Source organism: Hydractinia symbiolongicarpus, chromosome 10, assembly GCF_029227915.1.
Source record: "Hydractinia symbiolongicarpus strain clone_291-10 chromosome 10, HSymV2.1, whole genome shotgun sequence".
NCBI lineage: Eukaryota > Metazoa > Cnidaria > Hydrozoa > Anthoathecata > Hydractiniidae > Hydractinia > Hydractinia symbiolongicarpus.
Window position 1 is genome coordinate 23,902,172 of NC_079884.1, and position 17,682 is coordinate 23,919,853.

Consider the following 17,682-nt stretch of genomic DNA (forward strand, 5'->3'; position numbering starts at 1 on the left):
AATGAACGCAATGAAACATTACAGATGGTTTCTTCAGAACTTTCACACGAAATTCATATTTTGTCTCGATCACCTAAAAATTTTTGTAAATATTTGTCTATTTTTATTGACAAAGATATATTGGTGAAAATTCGAGAGAATATTATTACTTTAAAGGCGATTCCCCTCCCTATTTTGATCTCATCATTTTTTTTATGAAAAAAAACGTTTGAAAATTAAGTTATAAAGATATGTTATTGAATAATTACGCTAGCTTTCTTTTTCTTTAAATAAATTTGTGAAGGCTTTGCATAATAAGAGATATTGCAAAATAAATAAAAAAATGAAAGTCTATACATAAAATATATGTTGTTCAATACAAAATAAAGAAAGATTTAGAAAATATAATATGTATGCGACATAACTAAACATTTGAAGATATTGGTTGTAAACAAATCAGGTTTACTGAGATAGCGAAGCTGCAATATCAATTTTTCTCATTGTAGTTTCAAGTTTAATGTCTAATAAAGTTTGTTTTTATTTTCAAAGCGATTAAAGTTATTGTCGGAAATCATAAGTTATTACTAACTGAATACCATATCAAGTTTTTTATAATCACATTTGTGTATACACTGTACGAGATTCAATTACTTTAACGCACATAATGTTAAACGAAAGTTTGTTTATATAAAATTTTATCGAGTAAAGTTTAACTCATTTCAAGATGTCTAAAAAGGTACGAGTTGTTTGTTGAGTGCTTTATTAATATGATTTTTTATGATTTGTGAGGTATAGCTATAAGAAGAAATATAGAGAACTGACGTGTTTGTATATAAAAGCTTTGATCATTCTCTCCAATTGACAAACATATCTTGGGTAGAGTCCTATTTGTATAGTTAGGAAATCCTCCCCTTGCTTTGCTTCTTCTCAGAAGCTCGCACTTCAAGCATAGCAAAGGCAAAATAAATTTTGTAGAATAACAATGAGAGGGAGATAGAGAAATTGTACAACTTCAAACCGAATTTTAAAAAATATCACTGGAAAAAAAATGTTTTTTTTATCAGGAACAATAATAAAAGTTGAATATTTAAAAGTGTAAGAACAAAAACTAAACAGATGAACTTTTAACCCAACCTAGTCCCCCGTGCTTGTAAGGTTTTTATATTAGGACGAAGGGATGATTTCTAGGGATGAAGTTTCGTTTGATCTTAAAACTTGGGTAGGTTAGAATTTTTGCTCAAGAAGTAGAAATTTTTATGTCTACTCATTTCCTGCTAAGGGTCATAACAGAAATAGTTATTAATGATAAACACAGTTTACATTGTTAACTGTGTTCTAGTTATAAAAAACCGGAGTTTCTGGTTTGCAAACTTCTAAATAGTGTTAAACGACTTCCTATAAATGTTAAACAATGTCCTTCTCTGAAGAATGGTATTCTCACTGTTCTTCTTAATCTTGCTACAAATTATTTAGGCTTTATTCTATTTGTAGGATACATCACAGAAGTTTTTCACTATACAGTTTTACGAACATGGACTTGAAGAAGCCAAAACAACGAAAGTACCAGCGCGAAAAGGAAAATCTTTGAAGTATGTTTTCGTCTATGCTATGCAGAAACTTTAGAATCAATATGTGAATCATCGATTATCAAGTTATAATAATTAAGATCTTCAGGATGATATAATTTTATTGAGCTAATTACTGGCATTTTGTGTTGACACCATTCTACTTAGAAACACAATAAAACCAGAGCCAGTAGGAATGTCGAGTCACATATAACGAATGCAACTGTGAAGGTCTGAGCTTCTAGTCACGAAAATCTATTTCCCCCAATCTAAATGATCACGTTTGCGTTTTAGGGAATCATTAGAACCAATTTTACAGAACCACAATTTGTCATTTGAGACACATTCAGTGTTTTTGGACTCGTCCAACACTCCATTACCACTTACCAGCGAAACATTTCCATATGGTGGACATGTGCTGGTCGTTAAAGGTAATTTAATATGAACATCAAAGGATGAAATCATACCAGATTGAAATTTAGGCATAGCACGTTGCTACATCCTCTTAAACGTCAGAAATAAATAAAAGCAGATAGACAGAAAGATAGACAGAAGTAGGCAAATAATAAAGTTATAGTAAATTTCTATTTAAGTTAACTTGATCCCTTAATGGACTTAACTATTGTTTAAAATAAAAGTTTGTCTGGGTGTTTTTATGTTTGATAATTATTATGTAAACAACTAAATTGATTTTATTCTTATTTTACTTTACATGAACATGAGAAAGACCTTGGTTTTCCCTAGGCCCGTGTACGGCAAGTTTTTGATTCTTCTTAGTTTCAACTATAGAACTATCATTAATACTATGGGTTAATAAACTTGTAAAGAACATTTGGTATGTTTATCAGTACTCTATTGTGATTTTGTGCAATTACATAGTAAAAATAAAAGGTGTACGCGCCAAATGCTGGCAACTTTCGTAGATGTAACTACTTTATTTGATTAACAAAGTATTTATTTGTTTCATTTTGTAGCAAACGAACAAATTAAAGTTGACAAAAGAATATTCTCCATGCGAAAGGATGATGGAAAAAAAAGTCCAGTACGTTGCTACTCTTATTATGCGAAGTTTTTTTTTAAATTGAGTTGAGAATGACTCATTTCTGGTATGATGCAGTTATATTCTTGAATGTTCATGGAAATTTAAGAAAAACTGCTGGCTTAACATTGCACCTTTTTTGAGTACTTAAATCTACATAAATAAGATATTTTATATAAAATACTATTTTTTCATTATATCCTGTTTTTTTTGACAGATCAGGATTTAAACATATGTGTTATGACTTCTTTATTTACTAATTTCTAGGAGACTAACAAACGTTTTTCAAGTTTGCTAAAAGATTATGAAGCGAATGGATTTGATGACGAAACATTTGACGCTACTGATGGAGATTCGCCTAAAATAGAAGAAGTTGATGAGTTTTTTCTTGAGACATCTTGGAAGGATGTTATCACTGAAACAGAGAATATAACAGATAGACAACGAGTTCAGCAAGAAGCCATATGGGAATTACTTTCCACAGAGATCACATTTATCAAAGATATCAAAATTGTCATTGATGTATGCAATTTCATTTTTACAATGTTTTTAATCTAGCCAATTTTAATCGCTCTTTGGTACTAACTAACTTTACGTTCTATCGATCTAATGTTTAAGAATGGGCATTTCAAATAATCGGATTTTCTGATTAAAAATCATATCTTCTAATCACAAAACTGAATTTTAAAATGTAAATTTTTTAGTCATTTTTTTTTTTTTTTTAGATTTTTCAAAAGTGTTTTCTAAGCCTACAAAGGGAAGGTTACCTCACAGAAATTGATCAATCAGTAATATATGCTAATATTAATGAAATATACGAAGTCAATGTGTCTTTCTGGAATCTACTCAAGCGAGCTGTCGAAAATGCAAGGTCGACAAAATTACCAATCAAACCAAGTCAATTGGTTCAATCATTTGAAGAGGTTTGTGGACTATTTTTTGTATTTTAAGTCTAATTAAAACCACATTAGTACAAGGTTCCAACATAACCTCCTTTTGTCTTTAGTTTGAAGAACTTTTCCAACCATATATCACATTCTGCAATGCTGACACGTCAAACATGAAAATACCGAACTGTTCACAACGGACAAATGAAATGTTGAAAGAATATTTTTTAGTAAGCAAAATATTATACGTTTCTGATCTGTTTATTATTATTATTTCGTTGTTATTGTTTCTTGATTTCGCGCTAAAGACTATTTTTCATTAAGGCATTTCTAACAGCATCTTCCAGGTATCTGGGTGCACATTAATATTTCTCCTGGCTGTGACAGCCTGCATGTTTGCAGCATTGGATGTTAACCAACCTCAAAAGCATTTTTAACAACAATGAAATGAAAATTGAACACATTAAACGCGACGTTTAAACTCTAAAAACTTTGGTCGTGAATGCTTTAATGGAAAGACACTTTAAGATACCTATTAAAATATGCAAATAATATAATTTATTTTCCCCTTCTTAGTGGTGTGACAATCATGAGAAGTGCAAACGAATCAAATTAACAGGATTTTTAATCAAACCATTACAGAGGGTCACCAAATATTCGCTTTTGATCAGAGCAATACTTAATAAAACAGATGATGAGAAGGAGAGATTGCTGATGGAAGATATGGTGAGAAAGTAAAATTATTCTCGACTTAAAGAATTTCCTTGCAATCGTCTGCTTCTGTTCTCTGATAAGAATTTTAACTTGGTAACCGCTTAAGCGTAAGTTCAACTTTCCGACCTCCACTAATTTTTAATCTTCGGTGTTAGATTTGGAAATGGACATGAGATACAGTTTTTAGGCTGCCATAACTCTGAAAATTCCTGATATATCATTAAACCGTTTGTTTCAAAATTTAAGTCTTGCTGTTTTGAAAAGGAATGCCAAATGTACGAAGATATTACAAAAAACTACAACTTGTCTTAAAAGCCTTGATGCAACTTTTATTAAAGTCGCACACCTGTAATGAAGGTTCAAAACTTGCGAAATACTAAAAGTATGTCCATGGCAATGCCTTACCAATCCTTTCTATTTTTTCCTTTTAAGTGTAGAATGTTTAATTTGGACTTTTAACGACAACTTTATGGTAGAGAATAGTTCTTGATTAAGTTTTATGTAATATATACCGATAAAGGCAAGTACTGTAAAAAAATGTAGGTAATATTTCTTGAACTTTTATCAACCTCTACTTTATCTGTACTTCTTAGAGGTAAACTAAGACTTATTCAAAGGGCTTTTCTAAGCATAAAGTTCGTTTTCTCAAAATCTCTTCCTGTTCAAAGTCAGGTTGTTTAACTTTTTCTAGGAGACACCACACTTTTAATCTTTGCCATCACGTGTGACATTTAAGTATAATAGTTAGCTTGTGTCGAAATGTTGGCATCTTAGGCGACACAACCCCTACATTTGAATCCCCTTAATTTTTAAATTTTTTTGGAACAACATTAGCCTACATTCACCTAATATAAATTAGCTCAGTTCCTAGCTTTTTCCATAAAATACATGAGTGGTATAAATTAGCAGTAAGTACATTTAATCTCCCTAAAAAATAATCTTATAACAATGACGCTCATGGATAACAATTTTTTGAAAAAAAAATACAAGTTAGCAAATGTAATTTTTAGATGTCACGAGTAGAAACATTTGTGTCAAAAATTAATTCTGCAGTTCATATGCGACAAGAATATGAAAAACTGATCAGTGTGCTAGCTAAATTCGATACGTACTGTCCCCAAGATGCCGTCAATGACGAAACTGAAAAGGTAGGCTTGTTTAGACATCTTTGACATTCTCGAGATTGTAATCAAACCTCTTGCAATATAGTTCCTCATTATATAAAAGATAGATATCCGCAGATACCAGGCAATGGGATTTTAATATCTCTTGATCGTCTCATTCCCTGCCTTCAAATACCTTACTAATTTTTCAATAATGTTATTTTTGCTTTACCCTTCGCCTGTTTGACTATAAAGTCTCCTGTTTCTGCTGTTGCATGGGTTCAGGTTGTATTTAGTTATCAGGACTTTAAAAAGTAAAAATGAGAAAAAAAAGAATTAACCGTAATAGAAGTATTGCCATTTTATGCTTAACCCAACAGCTGGGGTGGACTAGCGCTAAATATTTTGGGTCGGAGAGAATTATGTTTTATGTACCCAGTGATTTTTTTTAGATAATGAGCGAATACTGCAATTTGGATTTGAAAGGAAATATTCCTGGTGTGTCCGAAGACGAGAAAAGATTCCTTCTAAAGGATGGACCAATGAAACTAGTGGAGAAACAGACGAAAGTAAGTGTGGTGTTGTTGAGGTTTGAAGGTATACATTTGTTACTCGTGGCGTTCCATAGTACATTCCTTATTCTCTTCGTTCTTTATTCTCTACGTCCATTCGTTTTTTTCTTACTTCTTCCCTTTTTTCACTTCTTCTCTTTTGGCCTAACTTTTTAAACGTTTTCTTGGTAAATTAGTAAATTACGAATAAAAAAAAATTCACCAAAAAATTGTTGCCTGAGATGTTGTGAATAAAAACAAGGAGTTTTCTCCAGTGTTATTTTTTAATGACATAATCCATGTTAATATTTTAATGCCGTTATTTTTTTTTTTATTTTTTTTTGTTGTCTGAAAACATGAGCTACACTCCCACTTCTTACCTCTACTACAGTCCAGGTCACGAGTAGAAAAACGCAGTGAAATATACACTTACATCTGACGTTATCAACATGTGTTGTTTTTTTGTTTTTTTAGAAAGATGTGCATGCCTTTTTATTTTCGGACGTTTTTGTATTAACGAAACTAAAACGAAATATCGACAAATATCGAATCATAAGGCAACCATTTCGATTGAACAAAGTTGAATTGAAAGTTTTGAAAGACCCTGGTTCCCTTTTGTTCATTTATTTAAATGAATATGGGGTGATGGCTAATGCATTCGTACTTCAAATCAATCCAAGTGAGCAAGCCAAATGGTTATCCGCTTTTCAAAAAGCTAAGGTTTGTCTTGTGTTATTACACATCCGTTAATTTTAAAGTTAATTTCAATCTGCTGTTTCGAACAAATTCATTGGCCTTTTGTTTTACAAAACTTTCATGTTTACTGCTGCTTAGACCATGTTTACACGTTGCAGAAATAGATAGGATCTATCCGCGACGTGTGAACACGGTCTTAATGCAAACATTTCTTTATTCGGACATATTTCCCAATCACCTGCGTGTTTGATTTAGCGTATTATGTTACTTTTATTTTATTTTCACGCGAATTCAATGCTTCACTTTAGAAAGAGTATGAAATTGTTAGAAATGAATACGGTTACACTAAAGAAGACTTCTTCGATGATGACCTGCCTAATTCTGTCATCTGTAAAAACAAAGTGCGAAAAAGAAATGCGCAAAACTTATCAAGATCGACATCAAAATCGGGAAGCAAAGATTTTGCTGATTCAACAGCTTTGCAATGGACAAACTGGAAGCTATTGTTCGGTGCTACTGTATTTTGTTTATTTAATGTATTCTTGTCACGCTTATTTGGTTTTAAATAGATAACTGAGGCTATAAATATCTTTTTAAGAACACTTGGCGATGTCGATGAAATACTTTTCTGGAATTTATACTTAGTCTGACCGCCATGTTTTTCTTCTATGTCAAAAAAAACAGGACTTGTTTAACACACATAAAATTTCATAAAGTCATTATTCCATAAATTCTTATGGTCTCTATAATGGTACCCGTATTCTGTGAGTTTAAAATGGCTACTGGCAGCTTAATATCGGGTTTCCCGAACAGAATATGTAATTTGCTGACGGCATTTTTCCACAGTGAACGACTAGACAATAATACAGTGCTGTCTGTCTGTAAAACAATTTAAAAGCTAGGGCTTCTGTAATCGTAAACGGCTTTATAACTGCATCTATAAAGATCTTAATAACCCCCCGTCCAGGAAAATTTCATTAATTCGTGCTAACAGCCGAACAAGGATAAAAGACAACTCAATTTGGGAAATATGTACTGTTGATTATTCCAAGGGTTAACGACTACTTTGGTCCTTATGTCTGCAAAATACCTCACAACAATTGTATTTACAATTTATCTTTGCCTTGCTTACATCACTTGAGATCCAGTCTTACCAGAATGCATTAACAGGGCATTCTGGTAAAAATATACTTTATATGTCATCAAACTTCATTTCAACATTCCTCTATTGTTTACAAGTACCAAAAAAGGAAAAACTTAAGGTGTGTTAAACAAAAAATATTTTCCATGTACTTGTTTTTTAAAAAAAGAATCGCATTTTTTTTCAACGCTTTCTCGAGCATATCTTTTTACTTACATAAACACTTTTCTCCTGTTGCGTTTTTTTTATTTTTCCAATAAGGGATTAGTAGACCAAACACGTAAAACACACAATATGATTCTATAATTTTATCCACGTACGCATTCGCATTTTGCAGATATAGATAAAATTGCCATATACTTTAGATAACACAAAATTTAGCCTAAATATTTTACTAACTGAATATGCCACTTTGAAATAATTTGAACCAAATATTTGATTTGGTTAGGTCATTGTGTTATTGTTGCTTTTGAGATCATACATATAAAATTAACTTGCGTTACGATTAAATTAAAACTGGTGTTTAACAGTAGATATAGGAGATGTTTCGACGACCCTAAAACATTTCCTCAGTTTTAGTGATTTTAGTGTGAAAATCATGACTACAGTAGACGCTTGCCATCTCGAAACTTTCTATCTCGAGCTTCTCCTTTCTCAAATACCCGCCCCTGTTCCCTTTCTGGCGCTTTCTCTCTTTATCTTTATTTTAGACCCCTTGCGAGTTTGAGAAACTCCATTGTATACTTCTATAAAAAACTGATAATTTATTAAAACTAATGTCGATAAAAAGCATTATAATTAGAAACAGGTTGAAATAGGCTAAACTTTAGGAAAATTAAACTACTCTGTATTGTGTTTATTACCATTTTTGTATATAATAATAATATTTTTGATGAGTTTTTATCTTGTGAAGTTTAGTTCTCATAAATTAATGATACAGTATCTAGTAAATTATAACTTGTATGTAAAACATGCGAATAATTTTTTTTTTTTTTTTTTTTTTTTAATTTTTTTTTTCTGAAACAGGTGAAAATCGCCAGCTAAACATATAATACTGAAAAGTCAAAGGTTATTTTTCCTCAACCGCAACAGCAAGCTCCTCGTTGAACGTTTTATCTCTGGCACTGCACTGTTTTAAGTCAACCCTAATGTTGATGCCCTTCACCTTGCGATTTCTGTCCAAAACATTTTTTAATTTGCTTTGAAACTTTTTCTCTTTATCTTAACCACCTGAGCATGCAAACACATGTTGAAAATAATGACGTGTATACCTAACAAACATTTTTTATTTTCAACAAAGTGTTTAACCTCTGTATCAGTGGGTAATTTGTTGTATCACATCAGCAGTATGTCCATCATATGGTATCGGCTAACGTACTGCTGGTAGTATTAGTTGCACCATTTCTATCGCTTTACGCCTAGCACCATTGAAACGTTCAAGAATCTTACAACATATCATTTATACTTACTATGTTGAATATATATAATACACTGCAACCTTTTACCAAAATTTTACGTGATTGATTCTGAAGTGGGTCTATGTTAAAACGAGTCTGAAACAATAGGATTACTTTAAAAACAAACACTTTCGCGGGCTAAAAAATTAGCGAGATCAGTACCGCAAAAAGAGGCGTAAACTTTGGCGTAAGAAACTTTCAAGAGCGATTTTTTTTATTATTGCGATAAAAAAAAACTTTAGGAAAAATACTTTAATTTATTGCATTTTTAAATTGACAAAATGGAAGTAGTAACAAATGAATAAAAATTAAAATGGAAGTGCTTGTTAGTCAGGAACAACAAAAAAATTACTAGACAAAAAAAAACTTTCACGAATCAAGAATTATCTGTAACATTGCGAAAATTTTCGCGAAGAGAGAAAACAATTGCGAAACTTCGGTAAGTTATCAGAAAATATAAAAGCGAATATTGACATGTCTGATGTCTTTATTGGCATTCAAGTATGTCCACTTATAATGTTTGCTTTGTAGTTTAAATGACTCCTGCAAGTGAGTGGGTACACCAGACTTGGCAAACCTGACTTGTATTATATTTATATATATTACATAAGAGATCTTTATTTTGTTGGCTTGGCAAGGGTGTTTTCCCCCCATCACACCTTCAATTGCGGTATTTCAACATTTACCTATGAAGTAAAGATTTTAAATAAAAATATTATTTATTATTGGAATAAGGTATTGTTTCCTACAGTAATAAAAACAAAAACAACTACTTTATACACATAAAAAAAGTTTATATACTTTAAGATTTGGATAGTCTGTGAGGTTTATATTGTTTGTTCACGTCCAGTATTCTTGGTAAATATTTCAACAGACATTATTTTAACAAGCACGGATTGTTTTTATTAACAAATAACATTTCTATTCCACGTGTTTCTAGCTATCTCTGTTCATTCCGGAGTTGTCATACGTATAGACCTTCTTAGTAAACTTCTCTTGCATTGGTATCTCAGTGGGTTGGGATAAACCTTTCTTTTTCTCTCTTCTTTCCAGGGTATGAAGGAAGTCATATTTTTCTGACAAAACACCATTATCGAATAGATAATTCGTCAAGTAAGACACGCTCAATAAAAGAAGAAAAGATATAATCATTGCCATTGTTCGAAACGGAAAGTTTTGATGGTCGCTTTTGTAATCGTAGAACGGGTATTTAATTACAGCTGGTAAACCAATCAAACTTTCTCCTCCAGTTATTCGCAATATTAAACCAATCACGTACGCTACAATTGATCCATAGGTGTTAACAAAAGAAACATGAACCGCACCAACAAGTTGTGGAAACAGCACAACAAAAACAAGATCAGAACACAAATGAAAAAGGGCGTATATGCTTTTTACAGTCAACCCAACTAACGTGGCGAATCCTCCAACAACAACAATTCCGATTCGAATAACCCAAATGATTTCTTTTGCTGAAGCCTAGAAAAAACAAAAATCTTGTTATAACAAAAAGTGGAAATTTTGCTGTTGATTATTACACTACCTCTTAACGATGTTACATGTGCTTGTATATAGTCACATCTGTAAAATAATCACATCTGTAAATAAAAAAGGTTCTTAATAAGAACCGTCATTGACTTAGGTTTGCTATTTAAGTCAAAGGTGGACAAAAAACACCAACACTCTAAACAATGTTATTGTCTAAAACTGGAGATGTTTCTGTCATACTGTAACAGGAATACGATATTAATATTTCTACTTTACTGTCTACCTACCTTTGGCCTAAATATCAACTTGTATATATTATGCCCGAACATTGAACTAGCTGACAAAACTGACGAATCCGCAGATGACATCACTGCAGCTGAGATAGCTCCCAAACCAATGAAAGACACCCAACCAGGTGTTAAATACTGCAGCACCATAGGAAGCACCAAGCGTGTGTCAACAATTGTTCCATTTTCACTTATCACATCTAAGCCACTGTTTGTCACATTTGTCCAATCTGAAAACAAAATTTGTGTAACATAAACACTTTATCAACGAATGAGTCAGGAATAACCAATGCTAGTGCCTACTCACCCATTGACCGTGCAGCAGCACCTATTAACACAGCTGGTAGAGCTGATGCAAAGCAACCAAATGATGCCACGAAAGATAGAAATTGTGCTTGTCGTGGAGTTTTAGAAGAAAGCACTCTTTGAAAATACACTTGCCATGGTATGCCTCCACATATCTAAAAAGAAAGGAATTGATTTTCAGGTTGCTTAAAATATTATGATGGCTTAGTACAGCGAATTACAGTAAATGTTTTATTCACCGATAATAAATTATCATCCCTTTTGCTGCGATGGCTAAGCTACCATAAATTTTAGCGATGAGCGAACGCGTAAATTTTCCACAAACTAGCGACTAATCTCTTTAATAATAGCCGTATTTTTGTCACAACTGCACTAAATTTTTTATATATGCCCGAAATTCCAAAGGCAATATAATTTTACTGACTTTGTTTTGATGACCTGAGTGTGTCAACTAATTATAACGCCCGATTCTTTTAAAAATAAACAATCCGAGATTTTATCTCTTTTTAATAAGAACCTGACTGTTCGTGCGCAAGAAAAAAGTCGTGTTACGGAAACAATGCTATATGCAAAGGAAAAGCAAACCCGTGACTTTATCCACAGGCTCCCGACTAGTCTATATTTAATGCTAGCCGATTCTGTATGAGCTAAAGATGGTAGCTACAAGTTCCAGCGCGTTCATTCTAGCGGAATTTCAGCAGACTTACGACTAGTTATAAATATTTTCTTACCAATAACATGGCATAGTCTGCCCATAAGCCCGCTTTTTCTTTTTCGATAGTTCCCACCCAGACACTGCTTGTATCAATAATATTTTCTACTTTCTCATACTTTAATGCAAAGGGTACTGTTAACCATAAGCCAACTGTGATACATGCTAGCTGCACAACGTCTGTAAAAGCCACCGCGTATAGCCCTCCAAAAAACGTATAACCAACAGCAATGCAGGCGGAAATGACTACGGAAACGTTCATTTCCAGTCCAAGGATGACAGATAAGGTGGCACCCAAAGCAGCAAGAATTGAAGCAGACCAAAACGTTTCGCCAAGAAAAGCAGGTATGTACAGGAAGGCACCCATTACTTTACCATACTTGTGCTGTAAAGGATCTAACATAGTGACATATTTGGCTTCCCTCATTGGTTTAGCGAATACCAGTCCACCTGTTGTGTGATATACAAAAACAAAGAGACATTTTTAATAACGTTTTAAATTCGAATGGTGCTGTAAATGATCAGTTAGGATTTTGTAGTAACTGCTCCTTAAGTTGTTTCTTACAACTTAGTAATTTATATTCAACGCTTTCTACTTCTCTAATCAATACACATTTCCCAAATTAGTTTCCTTTGATTTGCTGCTGCATTTTCTTTCCTTATTTCAAATATGAAATTTCCGAATTCGTACAAACTGCTACAACTAAAGGTTTTTTCTTAAACTAGCATTAATTGATCTCTGCTCCAGTGAAATGTTTATAAGTTTTTGACCGCAATAGCAATGCCACCAAAAAAGGACTCTCTTCGTACTGGATGAAGATGAAAGTATAGAACCTACCATTTCAATGATAAAAACATGTAATTCGGGAAACGTGTATTGCATTTTATCTTCTTTTTTTTAATACCTGTATTTGGTAAAAACTGCAGCCGGTGTGCTACTTTATGGTAATGGTGCGCGTAATGGCTGCGCCGGGGATGTGCACAACGGATCTAATGATTGAAATATAAACGAAAAACACACCCATGAATCTTTCCACAGTCTACTAACGGGTTTTTTTACATATAAAAAGTATTTATTTACACATCAAAAAAGTTATTCAGAACTTGACCTGTGCGACTACTCTAAGATAATTTCAAAATATTAATTATTTTTCGATAACATGACAGTTACACTTGTATAACTTACCTATAGCTAAGCTTGTTGCATATCCCCATGGCGCTTGTGCCCATGATAAACCAGAAGTATAAACCGACTCGGCGGTACCATTAATGTAACCACCACCAACCCACGTTGCTGAAATAAATTATTAAATTCCCGTTGAGTAGTAGTTAACGTGTGCTCGTTACGGAGTCATTATTCATTTTTAGCAGATCTAAGGTATAACTGGCTATACAATCTTTGTTTCTGCATCATTTTTGCTAATTTATTTGTTGAAGTATTTATTCAATTTTCTAATTTTCTTTCATGTGAAGGATTATTTGAAGGGCTGAATATCATTTTACAAAGATATATTTAATTTACGTCAACGTCCTCAAATGTATAAATAAAAACTCTCCACACAAAAATACTCCAACGATCTAAAAATGATTTTGCGTTATTATGATATCACTAGTGAAAATTGAAATATAAACTCTAAAATGCTTTGTGGTTGTATAAAAAACGGATTAAATTTGGGAGGGATACTGCTTGAAACTCACATTAATAATTATCGACAGATGAAGACCCTTGGGTTTTTCCACGAGCATACTACATTCGGTAACGATCTTTTTTATATTTCTCAACATGCAATGCAATTTATAGAAAACAGAGTTTAAAATAGTAGATATAACACTGATTTGCGTTAGGTCATTTTCAAACAAGAATCATTTTTTAAACATAGAAAATGGAAACAAACTACAAGATAATTAAAGAAGGCGAAAGTTCTCACCTGTCATGGTGAAACATCCTACAAGTAATCCAATGCTCCTCCCTGCTAAAATAACCTCGTTGGTTTCTTCTTCTACTGAAGTCGCTTTGCAAGTGTTTTTATTTTTCTTCCATGCAGCAAATAATCCAATAGCCAAAATGAGGAGATAAAAAATAATGATGCTGATTATTCCTGCCACATTGACGTCACCCATTGTTTTATATACTGAAATCAAAACCAGAGAACTGACAACCAAAAAAAAAATTGATTCTCTTTCTTTCCTTTTAGCGACGTACGTGAAATATGCAAAATTTTATTATAGATTAACGTTCTTTGCTGATTGTAATCAAATTTTGCATGGTCAGCATTTTTCAATAAACATTTGAAAACATTTTTTAATAAATCTATGTATTATAATACCCGTATACGTCTGTTTGTTACGCAAAATAGTACGGCAAGTAGCAAGGCGCACGCAATGCGATATAAAAAGAACCAAGGGCTCGCCGCTTGAAAATAAAATCGTAAACACAATCTAACATAGAAAAGGTATCCAACTAAAACACACATATAAGTCTCATTCTGTCCCTCCTAGGATGTCCTGTAACTATTTCAGAACTTTTTACAACTTTATATCAAAATGATGCGTCTACCCCGCAACCAACATTTAAAGGTTTTCTCAAGCTGTGATTGGTTGAATTAAAGAAAGGAATGTCACTACTATGTCAAGCTGCATGATGTTGACATTTTTGATGTGAAGCACTCTTTGTGTTGATTAAGGAGGTGTGTACTTTTCATCTGCTTAAAATATGTGTTTTCGTTACCACTGTGATAAAAGGATTAACACACAATCTTAACAGAACAGTTTAAATTTATTGTTCACGTGATGAGAACGTGTCACTCGCATATTATCACGTCTAAATTAAGATTTGCGCCAGAGTCTTCAAACATGACTTTTATTAATGGGCGCCCCCGCAATATCTTTGTCTTCGATACCCTAAACATAAGTATACAGAGTTTTTATTTTTGAATTAACTGTTAGCAGTTGTGTATCAGTTAAAAGCAAGAACAGTAGCCGCGATTTTTCGTTTCGCGTGAGTGCCCTCTAGCTAAAAAAGAGATAATCAAGCTGTAGGATACGCACCAATGTCTGGCATGGCACTGTTTTATGGAGTTAAACTAGCTGTACGTCCCATGGAAGTACCTACTGAAGCTAGTACTGCGCAGTATAGCAAAAACCAAAACAAAATTAACGAAATTGCATTAAAAATATGTTAAATTCGTGGTACTTAAAAGTAAAATTTGTTGTTATTTTTCATCATATCTAGTTGCTCTCCGTTAAAGAGCAGGAATAATTAGAAAAACAAACAAAAAATGAAAATAAATCTCCGGCAATTTTAGGTAATAAGGAATTGCATAACCGGTGCGTTATTTTCAGTTGCACGTGGACAGCGCTTATAAAGATTTTCCTCTTGAATTGAGATTGTCCAGGTGAATTATCAAATAACCAGACAAAGTAATTGAGAACAATGCCAGACATAAATTTATTTTTTGTTTTGTTGTTGTTTTTTACCATGGAGTGTTAAAAATGTTATAATGTAAACAGTATAGTACTTTGTAAAAAAAGATCGAATTTAAGTTTGATGACAAAAGCTAATATGGGTTTTTCATTTTGGAATGTTTATAACTTATAATTTTGAATAGTGGAAAAAGTATAATTTTTAAATGTAATCAAAGCTTGGTGTCACGCTGCATACAAGTACTGGTATAACGTTCCACAAATTAAGACACTCAGATAGCAAAATCTTGCTTCTTTTTGTTTAACTTAACTGAGTATCTTTTCAAATAAAACAAACTAAAAAAACCAACAGCGAACAACTTTGTCAAAACTTTACCATAATGTTAACAAAACAAAGTTTTAGCCAATTTTGTACTGTTAGGTGGGTTTTATGGTATTGCTTTTTAGGTGAGACATTTTCTTGAAGAACAAGATATGTTATGAATATCTTTCATTGCGATCTTCCCACACGCGAATAAAGTGGCTTTATGACTTCGAAACAACATAAAAAATAATTTTTAAACTTTTAAATAAGGCCATTGGTATAAAAATCAGCCAAGTGTCGAAGGAGTTTATCTGATGGAAAAGTTGAAAAGAGTACAATAAAGAAGCGATATCGTTTTTATTTGCTCTATAAAAATGTGTACAAAGTTATGTTGAAAAAAATCAAACTCGTCCCCAGCGCCTTTTGTCTCTTTTTTTTTTTACTGAACGGAGAACAAATTTGTTCTTGCTTCTTCAATGTCAAATGGACTTTTCAAGTGAAAACATTCCATTCCAACTTTTTATAAAAATTTCATTTGGTCATCTATAATCGAATTTAAGGAAGTGATAACAATTATCATACTTCCTTTCTCTTCATTTAAAAGAAAATCTGGCAACAACTGAAAAATGATCGATTTCCCATATCCAGTTGGGAGAACAGCTAAAACGTCTCTTCCTTTTAAAATTACTTCTAAGCATTTTATTTGCTTTGGTTTAAAGTTCATATCAGGAAATGAATTCCTACCAAGTGCAACCTGGATTCTATTTAAAACTTCAAAAACGCGTGTACTACTCATTTTCGCTTAACTTTACTTGAACTTGAATCCGACTGAACACAAGAAGCCCGCTTGAATGCACCATCTTTATAATATGACGATGCAGAACGTCACGCATACATTATATTATCTTTTCGCATAATTTGGCCATATATTGGCCATTTTCGGCCTACGATTTCAGTGTCTTTTTTGCGTAATAATTTCTTCCCTTAAAGCAAACTCTTATAAACTCGGTTCTTATAAAAAATATGCACTAAAGATGACTTTTGGTGAACACGTGACAACGACGGAAGTCTCACTTAGATGTCGATAAACAAAAATGTTTAAAATGTCGCCTTTTATTTATTTTTTGTGTACATTAAGTAGATGTTGTTTAACGATTTGTGGTAATATTTTGTTAAGTAATTTCACTTTAGACACCCCAGCATTCTTGTATTTTTACGGCAACAATATCATGCACAGAGATGTTAAAGAGATAACAATAAATAAAAAAATTGTTTACTAGAGCGAGATAGCCCTGCAGATTCTCTGGTTGGATAACATCAATTTTCATGTAGTGATAGAGATACTTGTTAGCAGGAAATAAAAAATTATTTATTAACAGTGGATGGGGGGAGGGTGGAGGGGGCGCACTTGACCTAAAGTGATAAAAAATTTCTAAAGGTAAAACTTAATCATACAAGTTTTTAAAAAAGTAAATCTAAGTTAATGTTTCTATAGGAAAATCGTCCATTGGCGATTTGCTAACGTTGGCAAATATATAATTCGATGACATCATAAATAAATTCTGTATAAGAAAAATAATTTTAGAAACTTGTTTATCGGCATCCTCAATCGTTCAAACTTTAAATCGATTGAGTGAACTTTAGGCTCTTTTACGGCCAACACTTAAAAAGGTACTTGAGATAAGAGTTTTCTGATAAGGTCACCCTCAACCTCGTTTCCAGGGTTTTTGTCTCTCGTTGCCGCTGCGAGACAGCAGGTCCTGGGATCGAGGTTGGGCAACTTTAATTGCCCACATGGAAGGCGGCAAGTTTTTTTCTGTCTGTTGTTATGTTATTAACCTATGATGAAAAATTAGGGATCAATATTATCAATATTTTTTTTATATATTCAACCAAATGCTTTTTTTTAACGATCACCCTTTTCACTCTATTATATTTTTGTCAATTTTTTTTTGGCCTATTTTTGAATCCAATATTCATGCGACCATAATTGTAATACAGAGAACAAGAATTACAGCGTTGTACCAGTC

General features: G+C 32.7%; 2 protein-coding genes across 2 annotated transcripts; one reads left to right on the forward strand and one right to left on the reverse strand.

The window, feature by feature from the left end:
- Window positions 1–318: 318 nt before the first annotated feature.
- Window positions 319–7,120, forward strand: LOC130612348 (pleckstrin homology domain-containing family G member 5-like). Its single transcript, XM_057433654.1, has 12 exons — window positions 319–715; window positions 1,471–1,568; window positions 1,839–1,975; window positions 2,519–2,586; window positions 2,851–3,105; window positions 3,309–3,506; window positions 3,590–3,700; window positions 4,047–4,196; window positions 5,195–5,332; window positions 5,740–5,856; window positions 6,313–6,558; window positions 6,843–7,120. The coding sequence occupies exons 1-12, from the start codon at window positions 704–706 to the stop codon at window positions 7,101–7,103; spliced, it is 1,791 nt and encodes a 596-aa protein (XP_057289637.1). The 5' UTR covers window positions 319–703; the 3' UTR covers window positions 7,104–7,120.
- Window positions 7,121–9,828: 2,708 nt separating this feature from the next.
- On the reverse strand, window positions 9,829–14,046 carry LOC130612212 (high-affinity choline transporter 1-like). Its single transcript, XM_057433514.1, has 6 exons — window positions 13,854–14,046; window positions 13,112–13,219; window positions 11,945–12,375; window positions 11,215–11,368; window positions 10,908–11,137; window positions 9,829–10,611 (listed from the first exon to the last, which is right to left on the reverse strand). The coding sequence occupies exons 1-6, from the start codon at window positions 14,044–14,046 to the stop codon at window positions 10,069–10,071; spliced, it is 1,659 nt and encodes a 552-aa protein (XP_057289497.1). The 3' UTR covers window positions 9,829–10,068.
- Between the last annotated feature and the right edge of the window lie 3,636 nt (window positions 14,047–17,682).